General features: G+C 38.1%; 1 protein-coding gene and 1 pseudogene across 10 annotated transcripts in view; both read left to right on the top strand.

Annotated features, from left to right (window-relative positions):
- The window catches only part of LOC137495955 (serine/threonine-protein kinase pim-3), a 52,812-nt gene that overhangs the window by 35,469 nt on the left and 4,398 nt on the right, over positions 1–12,945 (top strand). For 4 of the 10 annotated variants that reach the window (XR_012407835.1, XR_012407837.1, XR_012407836.1 and 1 more), the window contains 5 exons: positions 10–92; positions 207–257; positions 334–706; positions 832–1,011; positions 7,890–8,065. The exons of 2 other annotated variants lie outside the window; for them this stretch is intronic. Coding sequence is in view for 4 of the 8 variants with exons in the window: in XM_073953951.1 (XP_073810052.1) it covers positions 10–92; positions 207–257; positions 334–706; positions 832–1,011; positions 1,102–1,197; positions 1,293–1,321 (812 nt within the window). In the remaining 4 variants the exon portion in view is untranslated. Of the gene's footprint in view, positions 1–9; positions 93–206; positions 258–333; positions 707–831; positions 1,012–1,101; positions 1,198–1,292; positions 1,531–7,889; positions 9,365–12,945 lie in introns of those variants that run through there. 4 more of the 10 variants (XM_073953950.1, XM_073953952.1, XM_073953951.1 and 1 more) reach the window with 3 other exon arrangements.
- LOC141386238 (uncharacterized) lies at positions 10,111–12,925 on the top strand (annotated as a pseudogene).

Raw genomic sequence — 12,945 nt, 5'->3', positions numbered from 1 at the left:
GTGTTGCAGACTTGTACCAGAAGGGCCCGTTGCTGGGACGAGGTGGATTCGGCTCTGTGTTTGCTGGGATGCGCAGGTCTGATGGACTGCCAGTAAGAGATTTTCTTCCCTCCTTTGTTCAGACATGCTTTAGAAATGTTGCTGTCATTAAATGTCATGTGTCACAATCAGGCAGGTGTGATTTACTCTGCTTTTCCTGTCTGCAGGTGGCCATCAAGTACGTGTCGAAGGACCGGACCCCCGAGCGACTGAAAGTTGTATGTTTTGATGTGAATCTGTTGTGTTTGCTGTGTTTGATTGAGTTCTGGATATAATGGAGGGTTTGTCCTGCAGGATGGTCAGGGTCGGCTGCCGCTGGAGGTGGCATTGATGACCCGTGTCACATCAGCTCCTGCCTGCCCCAGTGTCCTGCAGCTGCTGGACTGGTTTGACCGTCCCAGGCGCTACATCCTGATCCTGGAGCGACCGGATCCTTGCCAAGATCTCCAGAGCTTCTGTGAGGAGAACGGCTGTCTGGATGAGCGTCTTGCAAAGAAAGTGCTGGTGCAGCTGATTGCGGCCCTTAAACACTGCGAGAGCCGCGGCGTCCTGCACCGGGACGTCAAACCAGAAAACCTCCTGATCTCCACAGAGTCCCAGGACATCAAGCTGCTGGACTTCGGCTGTGGAGATGTGCTGAAGCGATCGGCCTACAAATACTTTGCTGGTGAGTTTGAGTTACAGAAGGAAACGTTCTGTTGATGTTTGTGAACTTCTGCTGATCCACTAAAGGGAATTTGTCTGTACTGGAGCATGTTGAGCAGATGTTTGTGGTCTTCTTATGTCTCTCAGGCACTCCTGCATACGCTCCTCCTGAGTGGTTTCGTAGACATCGCTACCATGCGACTCCAGCTACAGTCTGGTCAGTAGGAGTGACGCTCTACAACATCCTGTGTGACCGTTTCCCATTCAGAGGCGCACAGAGGGTCACGTCCAGAAGCAGACTGACCTTCCCTAGGAGCTTGTCAACAGGTAAGAGATTCAGACACATTCAGAGATAGCCTGGCGAGCGAGCAGAAGTGTGTTGTTGCGTGTTTCTGAAGACGGTGTTGTGTGTAACAGAGTGCCGTCAGCTGATTCGCTGGTGTCTCAGTGCAGCACCGGCTGATCGACCCAGTTTAGCTGACATTGAGAGCCATCCCTGGTTGCACTGCACAGGTGGCCAGTAACATTACACTTATCTGAATCCAGCAGTCATGGCTTGGGTTGCATTGTCAGGTTCAGTGTAGATAAACGCTGTCAATGATTTGTAGAAGGAGAGCAGGAGGGGCAGAGGAACTGAGGAGAACAGATCCTGATCCTGAGCTTCCTCTGCTGCATCTGTGAGGCTCTGTGTGAAGCTGTACGAGCTGAAGACACACACACACACACACACACACACACAAAAGCTAGTCTACAGTTGACAAATGTACAGTTTCTAGACCACTTAGAGAAAAACAGGGGAAGGTGTTAAATAAATCATAAACAATAAAGTTATTTTATACGCAATTACAGCAGTTTTTTTTGTCTTTACTGGTTTCACTAAAATGTAAATGTTCAAACCAAGGGCAGCACAGTGACTCAGTGGTTAGCACTGTAACTTCACAGCAAGAAGGTCGCTGGTTCGAGTACCAGCAGGGCCAGTTGACATTTCTGTGTGGAGTTTGAATGTTCTCCATGTGTTGGCATGGGTTTCCCCCACAGTTCAATGACATGTGGTTTATGTGAATTGAATAAACTAAATTGGCCATAGTGTGTTTGTGCATGTGAGAGTGTGTGGATGTTTCTCAGTACTGGGTTGCAGCTGGATGGGCATCTGCTGTGTAAAACATATGCTGGATATTTTGGCGGTTCATTCCCCTGTGGCGACCCCTGATGAATAAAGGGACTAAGCTGAAGGAAAATGAATGAAGTAACACAGACACTGGAGGAATTAGGAGACTCTGTTCAGTCAGATATGATCATGCTGTCTGTAGTGTGCTGAACTAACTAGACCAAAACTTTATTTGCAATATTTGATGTCTGAATTTAAATCATAAAAATCTAAACTAGCCGAATTGTTTTACTTAAACACAGATCTGTCGATAATAAACTCAGTAAATGTCCATACACGCATGCTGATATTTAACAAATGTTTTTTTTTTATTTTGAGTGATCTTCAATTTAAGTAAAAAAGAAAAGTTTCTATGAGAATTTAAAATGAACAATATTGTGTTTTTGTGGACATTGAACTACAAAATTTCAACATTGAAGAGTGCTGAATAGTTTTTTGATTTAATCTTCAATTCCAAGTTAGAAAAAATACAAATACTAAACTTCTTACGAGAATTTAAAGTAAACACTTCTGTGTTTTTCTTCTTTTGTGCACATCAAATTACAAATTATCCCAATATAGTGCAATAAATCTCTTTTTAGGACGATCTTCAGTTTCAGGTTAGAATACAATTATAATTTAAAAAATAACTTTATTTAAACAATATGTTTTTTTTCATGTGTAGGTCAAAGTTTCAACAGCTCAATCATTTTAAAAAGCATGTGCTCAAACTAAAAGAAGTAAAAAAGTGCTTTTGTGGTGCAGGGTCACGTCTCTCCTCAGTAAGTGATCATAGACAACACAAGGGGGCAATGTTCAGCACAGAGAATCACAATTTAACTAAAACGTATAAGACTGCGTGTTTTTCATCATCTCAACAGTTTGTCTAATGAAACACACTATAATTTAACATTTATTTTAACAAATACAGCTCATAGTGTTAATAACATTGTTTACTCTACACTTTGTACCGTGATCATGATGATTGTTTGTTATGAGCAGGGCTGGATTAGGTGATTTGGGGGCCCTAAGCAATTCGAGTCATGAGACCCGGAAGTCCTTCAGTAATAAGCACTTTTCATATTTGCTTATTTATTTAGCTGTCTTTATCTTATATCACTCTGTCTTGCTTTCTATATTTTTATCTTAACACAATATCTACATTTTAAAAGATTTGTTTGCTTAAAGTGAGTTCACAACTAAAATTAATGAACAAACTATTTGTTTTCTGAAACTAAATTTTCATCTGATTTGACTGCTGGACTGATCCATGATTGGGGGTGGGGGGACACAATTGCACACATGCTATTTAAGGTAAAATGTATTTGTTAAAGCTTTATCCTACAAAATATGACAGAAAATTACATTATTAGTAGTTATTGTGGGCCTCCAGACTTTCTTGGGGCCCTAAGCGGATAATATAACTTTTCATTAATAAAAATACCAAGTTTTGGCATCAAAGGTGTGTTTAACTTACTCATTAGGCAACAACAAACATTTAATTCATATTGTAAGTTCTCTGAACTTAACATTTAAATTTCTTTAAATGATTCACCATGTCATTTAAAATGATTGGTTGTGCTTGAGATTCTGCCTTGACAACCGTGCTGATTGATCAATATATGTTATATGACACAAGGTGGTCATTTTGCTTGTGATGCTGAATTTTCCTGAAGCGCAGCAGGACAGAGGCACTACCTGAACCCATCTGACGAAAGAGAAAAGTTAAATTAGTCAGTAGATATTTAAATGCTTGTATACATCTTTCTTAATTGATATACACGCTGGGGCAACACAGTGACTCAGTGGTTAGCATTGTCGCCTCACAGTAAGAAGGTCGCTGGATCGAGTCCCGGCTGGGCCAGTTGGCATTTCTGTGTGGAGTTTGCATGTTCTCCCCTCATTCACGTTAGTTTCCTCCAGGTGCTCCGGTTTCCCCCACAAGTCCAAGGACGTGTGCTATAGGTGAATTGGGTAAGCTAAATTGTCCGTATGTGTGTAGAGCAGACTGACCTTCCCTAGGAGCTTGTCAACAGGTAAGAGATTCAGACACATTCAGAGATAGCCTGGCGAGCGAGCAGAAGTGTGTTGTTGTGTGTTTCTGAAGACGGTGTTGTGTGTAACAGAGTGCCGTCAGCTGATTCGCTGGTGTCTCAGTGCAGCACCGGCTGATCGACCCAGTTTAGCTGATCTTAAGAGCCATCCCTGGTTGCACTGCACAGGTGGCCAGTAACATTACACTTATCTGAATCCAGCAGTCATGGCTTGGGTTGCATTGTCAGGTTCAGTGTAGATAAACGCTGTCAATGATTTGTAGAAGGAGAGCAGGAGGGGCAGAGGAACTGAGGAGAACAGATCCTGATCCTGAGCTTCCTCTGCTGCATCTGTAAGGCTCTGTGTGAAGCTGTACGAGCTGAAGACACACACACACACACACACACACACACACACACACACACACACACACACACACACACACACACACACCTGCACACACACCAGCTCAGAGTGCAAACTAGTATGTGTTTTTAAAATGAGACTATGCAATGAAACAAATATATAATATAAATTATTAAAACAAGCCAAGAGTAATCTAAATGTTTGTCATAATTAAAAATGGTTGTTTATATTCTGTACAAGAATTCTGTCCTTTTCAAAGAAAATGAACAATAAAATAGATTTTATACCCAATAACCCAAAAAAAAGAGTCTTTACTCTTTTCAATAAAATATAAATCTTAAACATTTTTCTTCTCCAGTTAACAAAATGTTTAAAGTTTGCATGAACTTGAAGTTGCGACTTTTTTTTGTATTGTGACACAGTTCCTAGAGAAACTGAATAGGCTCGTTTGACTTGGCCAAAATCTGCGCAGAATGGATCACCGGTGATCACCGCAAGATGCATGCCGGTTAGAAATGTGTCCGCCTTGCCTTCGCCTCGCTCTGATGTCACGCTGACGTGCGCCAAAAAACTCTCGCGATCGCGAGGCGGGTACCTCGGATAGAGCAGTCGGCCGCAGTTGCTCTCAAAAGACTGCGTTACCAAAAGCATGATGGGAAACGACTGGCTAACGACACAGCTTAATGCTGATTGGATAAGACTGACACATTACACTTTATTATCTTGTTTTACTAAGCTTTATACCTGGATTTGTTTAATACCTTTTTTTGTATTTTCGTTGATAATTAAAAAAAAAGTCATAAAGAGCATTAAATATGGTTATTTATTTAGATTTACACGCAAACAAAAACAAAACACATCTTTGTAAAACATAACGTGACCTATCCAATATAACTAAATGTAGCTAATACATCATTAGGATGTGTGTGTGCTGTATTTTATTTCTCTCTCAGTTTTAAGTCCTGTTTGTTGTCATTTTCACTTTTTGTATGTTTGTGTGAATTTTGTATAGTAATTTTTATGCAGCGTTATTCAATGAAAGTCAATCCAATATATACATATATTCAGACATACAAAGGAAATCAGACTGTTTTGTCATTATGCCTCATCTTTGTGTGGTTTCATATGAGAAGTGAAAAAGGTGTAGTAAACAAGACACACACACATATGTATGTATGTATATATATATATATATATATATGTATGTGTGTGTGTGTGTGTGTGTGTGTGTATGTGAAGTCAAAAGTAATGTTTAATAGACCAAGAATATTTTCACAGTTTTTCCTACAGTCTAATAGTTTTTATTCTGAAGAAAGTCTTGGGCTGTTTATTTTAGTCTGGCTGGAGTAATATCAGTTTATATAAACCTAATAAGCATGTCAATGTAATTAACCCCCTAAGAATTTATTTGTCAAACAAACATTTGTCATGACCCGTCACTCAAAAGCATCTATGGCTACTTCATTTATAATGTAGCCAAATTAGGTTTCTTGAACGTTTTCTTGCTGTATAAGCTGTTTATTTTGTTATTCTTTTAACGTTTGTTGAATATACAGAATTACATTTTAAATACACCCTTTTAGTTAATGAGCTGTTCATCTTCTGTAATTCTGAACCATTTTTTTTGTAAAAACTGTGATATTTCTATTGCATCCACTCCCATATTAAAAATACTATAGTAATGTATACTGTAGTGCTTTTGAACCATGTTATAAAATAGTCTATTTAAATTGTATAGTTGCTCTGGTATCACAACAACTATAAACACAACCCAATACTGAAAAAGCATGTTCAAAATGCAATAATATTTACTATAAATCACCATAGTATTTTTTCATGAGGTCATTCGTCTGCGATAAAAACCGCGAACGAGATCTCCGCCACTGGTGACGTTTCCAGGTAGCTAAACAGCGAGATTCAGCAGGTGTCCGACTTCTGATGTAATTTTTGAGCCCTCCTCTTACTGCACACGCCTGCTCTCGTTTACAATGCAGTCAAGGCGAGGCGCACCTCAAGCGAGCCTAATATTAAATGACACAACAGTGGGTGTGGCTTGTTTTTTGTACTGTGAGCTGATTGGATGTAGTAAAGTAGGCATTTCATTTAGTAAGATTGGGAAAAGTGTTTGGCCAAAGATATTACAACCTAACAGACACATCCTGCTCACCATTTCTGCTTAGTGTCAAAACTGACAGTTGGAGCAGCGTGGTTAAATATGTTAGTCATCCCCAATTCCTAAGATATACGTAATCTGACAATTTAACAGAAAAACAAACAGGAAGGGCATTTTTGTATTTCAATTAAGATTTTAAGGGCAAACAAGTTTTGTTTTTTAATGACATGCACAGATAAATAGTTCACCACAACACTAGCAATGTGAGCTAACAAAATCTTGTTAATTTTGTCATAAGTTAACGGGGACTTTAAAATTAACAGAGACTCACTCACTATCAGTATGATTCTTTAAGAGAAATGGAAACACAGATCAAATTATTTATTGATATAATACATGCTTTATACAGCAAATAAGTGTTGCTAGAATACAAGCACAAGATGCTAAACTACATGCTTAGCACTTTCCCATAGAAAACCATTCTAAAGTAAACACTAAACATTCAGTTACAATATCTTACTCCAAATGTTTACAATTTGTTACTTTGATCAGTTCATGACAAGGGTTACAAAGCATGTTTACAAACATCTGCTTTATAATAAACTACAGTAAGGGCTAACAGAGTACAGTTAATAAATAATCATGTTGCATTTCAGTAACACACTGATAATAAATATACATATGTGTTTCCGTGACATAAATGACCAGGTATTATTTCTGCTATAAATATGGCAATAAATAAATGCAGTGGGGCTGGATGGTATGATGTATATATCATTACCGTGGAATCAAATGTGTACTGAAAAAGAGTTTTCTATTCTGTTTATATTTCGAAATGTAGGTGTAGTTAGCTCACATTGCGATAGGAATATAATTTCACCAGATGATTTGAATAGCTATATTTGGAAAGCTTTTATTAATTTAGATCGACTTGGATGAAAAAGACTTTTTCTATGCAGTTCATCTGCATTAATTATAACAAATTACAAGCAATAATAAATAAATAAACAGTGCTTTATGCTTTTCTGGGGAGTGGAACAGTATTCAAGTACAGAAACAAGACAATCAAATGTAAAATAACATGGTCATCATTGGATAAATAATGTCAAATTTAATAATATCTTTATCTTTTAATCATTATTAAAATTAATCCTGCATTGTGACTATTGCAAATACGCACATTGCGATATCGATGCTCAAACAATATATTGTTCATCACTACTTTATATTTTCAACAAAAAGGATCACAAAGTTTATTCATACAAATTTTTATACAAGAAATGTAATATTTGTATTTTAAAGGGGAAAACAACTGTTTATTTCCTTAAAGTGTTTACATGTTTGTAATTTCATTTTTGAGTTATTTACTTGGGATATATTTTATATTTGTGATTAGATGTTACTTGAGAAATGTTTATAATGATGTTAATAAGGTTTGACCATAAAACTGTGAAATGTGAGATACAGTGGAATTTGTTGTTCATCTGAAGTCATGTTTTATTTACAAAATACACCAGAGATGTTAATGTCTGTTAACTTTACCAGGTAATGATCATCATTTTTGTCATGAAGACTCCTGCTCCGCACCAGAGCCAATGCCTTCCACTGACTGACCAATGGCTCCTGTTCCTGGTTTACCTGTCGCTGGTCAGAAAGAGCAGGATCTGAGGGATTGTCTCAACATCCATCAGTCCACTCTCAGCGGGATTAGAAACACTTGGGTCAGTTTATTTATTTAACTTTCTTGGCGCAGTTGGAATTTGGATGTCTCCTAAGGACATTAAAGCCACGATGACAAGTGTGTGTTCGGCAAGAAGACTTACACCTAGTTATCATTAGCTGTGTTTCCATCCAAAGAGATTTATCCACAAAACTGGAATATTGCATAAGACATTTGTGAATAAAGCACTGTTTCCATCTAAGAGAACAAAACTGGTCACTTCCTGATAAACCGGCACCAAATATAAAAAAGAAAAAGGGAATTTGCTGTGGTAGGAGAAGACACTGGTCCTTTCTCTTATATAATAAATGACTTGCGCCTGGAGATAATAATACTGAACCAGTCTAAGGATGAACTTTGGCTGAATGATTTTAGAATGACCAAAACAACATGTCAGATGCTCTACATTGTGGTCGGTCCACTTGTTTGTCTAATGCTGTACCATCACTCCTAGTTATCACATAATCTGTTAAAACAAAATTACATGACTTTCTTTGATGCGCATGTTGGAATTTATTTCAGTAAATGTCTTTCCATCATAGTTGGATGATTCAATTTAGCATTTTAATTCTATGTTTGACGTAATCTCAACTGAAACATGGAGAGAGGGTGGGAAAGATTAGACAAAAAAAACAATCAGCCAATATTGTATTTATATCAATATCACATATCACAGCTCTGCCAGTGAGGGTGGTTGAGCTCAAGCGCATCAAATGAAAAGCAAATGGGAAGCGTCTTGAAAATGGCGGGTTATGTCAGATACTAGAGAGCATTTGAATGATCAAGATTTGATGAGAAACTGAAGTATGAGGTGATGGGGAAAAAATCATTGATCCAATTAGATGAAAGTGAGAAACTGCAAGCTTTGGATGCTTATATCAGTTTTATATCTTCTAAAGACAAATTCTGTCACTCGCTGACATGTAAAAAATATATTTTAATTTCACATTATCTTCAAAGCAACAGTCACCAAAATGACACAATTAGGATCAAAGCCTAAGGGCCCTATCACACACTCACCGCAATAAGGTGCAAGGTGTGTATGGCGTGATTAGTTGCTATTTTCAGATCAGCACAACTGTAATTTTCATGCTTTGCACCACGTTGTTTAAATAGCAAATCCATTTGTGCCACTTTGTGGACTCATGGGTGTTCTGGTCTAAAAATGTGGTGTGTTAAGGCGTATTGTTGGCGCATTGCTATTTTGAGGAACTGAAATAGGCCACGCTATTGACCAGATGAATGCTGGTTTAAAGTCCTGTGCAGAGCGTTAGCTAAAGTTAAAGAGTAAAAGTAAAGCAAAGAGAAATTAAAGAGGCCGACTGGAGGAGGCTCAGTCTTCATCCTCGAACAGATGATTTGTCTAACTGTTTTCTCACTAGTGAAGCGTTTAGTTTTTCCACTTACAAAGTCCACCATGTATATAGAAAATGAGCCATGGTGCAACACAGCTGACTCTTACTACACGTTCACACCGAAAGCATCAAGAGCGTCAAAGGTCGCTTTGGGCGCCCTGGTGACAACGCTGTCTGCCTTCACCTTTGGCGGCAAGAGCGTCAAAATTCGCTACATTGATCTTGTATTTAAAGGGGCCGTTGCAGCATATCAGTCACATTACCACATAAAACATGCTTTCAAGCGTGAAAATGTTGCACACTTTTTATCAAATTTATTTAACAATGGAAGATCAAGTTGCATGTGGTGTGGCTTTGCTGCACTTAATTATCTAATGTGTCTATATGTCTGAAATATTCTGAAGCAGCAATACTGTTTTGTGCTGAGAAAATATATATAACATTAATTCACATGAGTAACTCACCAGTAACTTTTTAATGTATGTTCCTGTGAGAAAACATTGCAAATAATTGGAAATCCAGTGACCGCAATAATCAAACCTGTGGAAACAACTGTGGTCAGAACCAAAGTTCACTGTGGCTGTGTTCTCTGGACTGCTCTCGTGCGGCAGACTTCTACATTCTGATTGCTTGCTGCCGAACCACATCATAGCTCATTACCAAAAAGTTAACTTGATTTCAACTCTCTTCGACGCCCACACCGGTGAAGGCGCGCTGCACTACTCCTCACTGCCGACTTTCATTGAAAATGAATGAATTCCGGCTACTTTGGCGCTGTCGCCGCTTTCGGTGTGAACATACGGTTAAAGATGAGACTCTGATTGGTTTAATGCACATTTTGCTGAAAACACACCCATAACTCATGAAGAGAATAAGCACAACCCTGTCGGACCATGCGCCAGAGCACAGAACATATTTTCCTGTCCTTAAAATAGCAAAATTGGATTCGGACATGGTCTTAATGCTTTTGTTCCATGCACTTTAGACTTTATGCTTAGATTGATAAAATAGAGACCTTTAAGGGGCAGTTTCAAAGAGTTATAAAATAATTTTGTATGGTATTTTGAGCTGAAACGTCACATACACACCCCAGGGTCATCGGAGACTTATTTTAGATCTTGTAAAAAGGGGCATAATACTGTAGGTCCCGTAACATTGTTATTTCAGACTGGGTCTCTGCTTCATCAGTGTCTGGGTGATTGCCTGTCACTGTGGACCAGTAGTTGACATGTCCAAACACTACTTTATTTCCAATACGAGGCACAGAGAGACAACTCATTTGTATTTAAGGCACATACACAGAAACAGCACTTTTTAATCTGAAAAAACAACTGACATTTTCAACAGTTTAAAACAAAAACAATGTATATAAATAAAGATATGTAGAGTATTTAAAGCTGAAATTTCACAGACACATTCTGGGGACACCAAAAATAAAATAAGTGAATAATAGGTGCCCTTTAAATGATTAGTTCACTTCCAGAATAAAACGTTACAGATAATGTACTCACCTCCTGACAGTGTGCCACTGCAATAGACACATTTCATGGTTATTAAGTTTGATGAGTCGTCAATAAATGATGATCAATTAAGGGAATTTATAATATCATGCATCACATACAGCATTACTCATATTGAGCAGTTCTATCACTTTAAACACTGGGTCGGTAATGTGCAATGCTTTAAAATGTGCAGTTTTATTCTGAAACAGGAAGACAATGGCCAGTTTCAGCATCTTGAATGGGGTGGGACAAATCAAATACCAGAAGAGCATTTGATTGGTCAGCAGATGTGATGAGCATCTGAAGTTTGAGGTGTCATCAAATAATTTCTTGTTTCATTTTGCTGGAAATGGCAAATCCTAAAAAAGTATTTACATTTTTTTAAGAAAATGACCAATCATCATGCTAGGCAGGCGAGGCAGTGGTGCAGTAGGTAGTGCTGTCGCCTCACTGCAAGAAGGTCGCTGGTTCGAACCTCGGCTCAGTTGGGGTTTCTGTGTGGAGTTTGCATGTTCTCCCTGCCTTTGTGTGGGTTTCCTCCGGGTGCTCCAGTTTCCCCTACAGTCCAAAGACATGAGGTACAGGTGAATTGGGTAGGCTAAATTGTCCGTAGTGTATGAGTGTGTGTGTGAATGTGTGTGTGGATGTTTCCCAGAGATGGGTTGCGGCTGGAAGGGCATCCGCTGCGTAAAAACTTGGCACTGTACTAAAATGTTGTGTGTTGTAAATGTATCTGATCAGGGGACATAACAGATACAACTATAGTGACTGTGATGATGAAAATTTATTTGGAAAAAAGAGACTGGAAAAGAAAGGCAGAATGGAGGATCTTTCAGAAATTGATGCAGCACCGCAAGTACCATCACCACCAATGACTATGGCAGAATCCTTAAGAACACCATCAAGATGCACAGTTACTTTACGTTCCAGTACCCCTAGGAACATTTACAGTCCTTGTTCCAGTGCAGTTGGAGATCAAGACAGAACTTATTGCAACTCGTCATGTCTTTGTAAGAATTCAAAACATCAGTAAATTTGTAAAGGCTTAATGTAAAGCTAGAAAGTAAAGATTAACTAGAGAACAACAGCAGTATCTATCCCACTGTTGAGATATATGAGATGTTATACTAATTCATTATTTGTGTTTTTTAGCATTACTGACTGAACTTATAAAATCACAAGAGGTCATAAAGCAGCAACTGGACCTGATTCTCAAAAATCAGCAAAAACAAAGCAGTACTCTGCAGCGGGATGAAACTCCAGATGCAAGCACATTTGACCTTCCTTTGTCCAATTTATTTGATTTAGAAAAGCTTGAACATCAACTAAAGGAGCAGCCCGAACAAAGGAAGAAAGTGGTAAGTTCAAGCTCTTTTGTATTTCATAGATTTTTTTTTTATTTTAATTTATTTTTTGTTTGTTAGTTTATTTTACTTATTGGTAGGTTTTCCACTAAAGAAGCAGTGTGGCGTATCCTAGGAAAGCTTTCCTTGGCTAAACAAATGAACTGGAGTGGGGCAAACCAAAAAGTGGCTTTTCGTGCACTCACCCTAAGGACTGTCGTAGTCAGTAAGTTGATTTTAAATATACATTTCAATACATTTAGAGGCTGTTATTCATCTGTGCCAAAATACCTTTTATGCTGAATGTGTATTTAAATCACCAGAGGAACAAAGAATCTTTATATAATGTGATTTTAAGTCCCATTTAGGTTGTACTTATGTGAGAGCAAACATGAATCTGTTTTTTTTTTTTCGATTAACATTTGTACTTGTTCACAACAAATCATCTGTTTATCTTTTAATCACAGATGCAGTGAGGACAAATGTCCATACCAATAGCGCCACTGATGAAGAGGTGGAGAAATCCTGATAGGGTTGATGGAAGGAAGGAAAGAGAGCAGCTAATGTGTCAAATGTCTAAATCACTTTATTTTTTTTAATTATTTTATTTTATAACAACATTTTAAGTGTATTAAGATGGTCCCTGATACTTGGGCAATTTGTTTCTTTCACTTTCTCTCT

This window comes from Danio rerio, chromosome 6 (assembly GCF_049306965.1).
Source record: "Danio rerio strain Tuebingen ecotype United States chromosome 6, GRCz12tu, whole genome shotgun sequence".
Taxonomy (NCBI): Eukaryota; Metazoa; Chordata; class Actinopteri; order Cypriniformes; family Danionidae; genus Danio; species Danio rerio.
The sequence above is the reverse complement of the archived record's forward strand: the minus strand, read 5'-3'. Positions and strand labels throughout refer to the sequence as shown.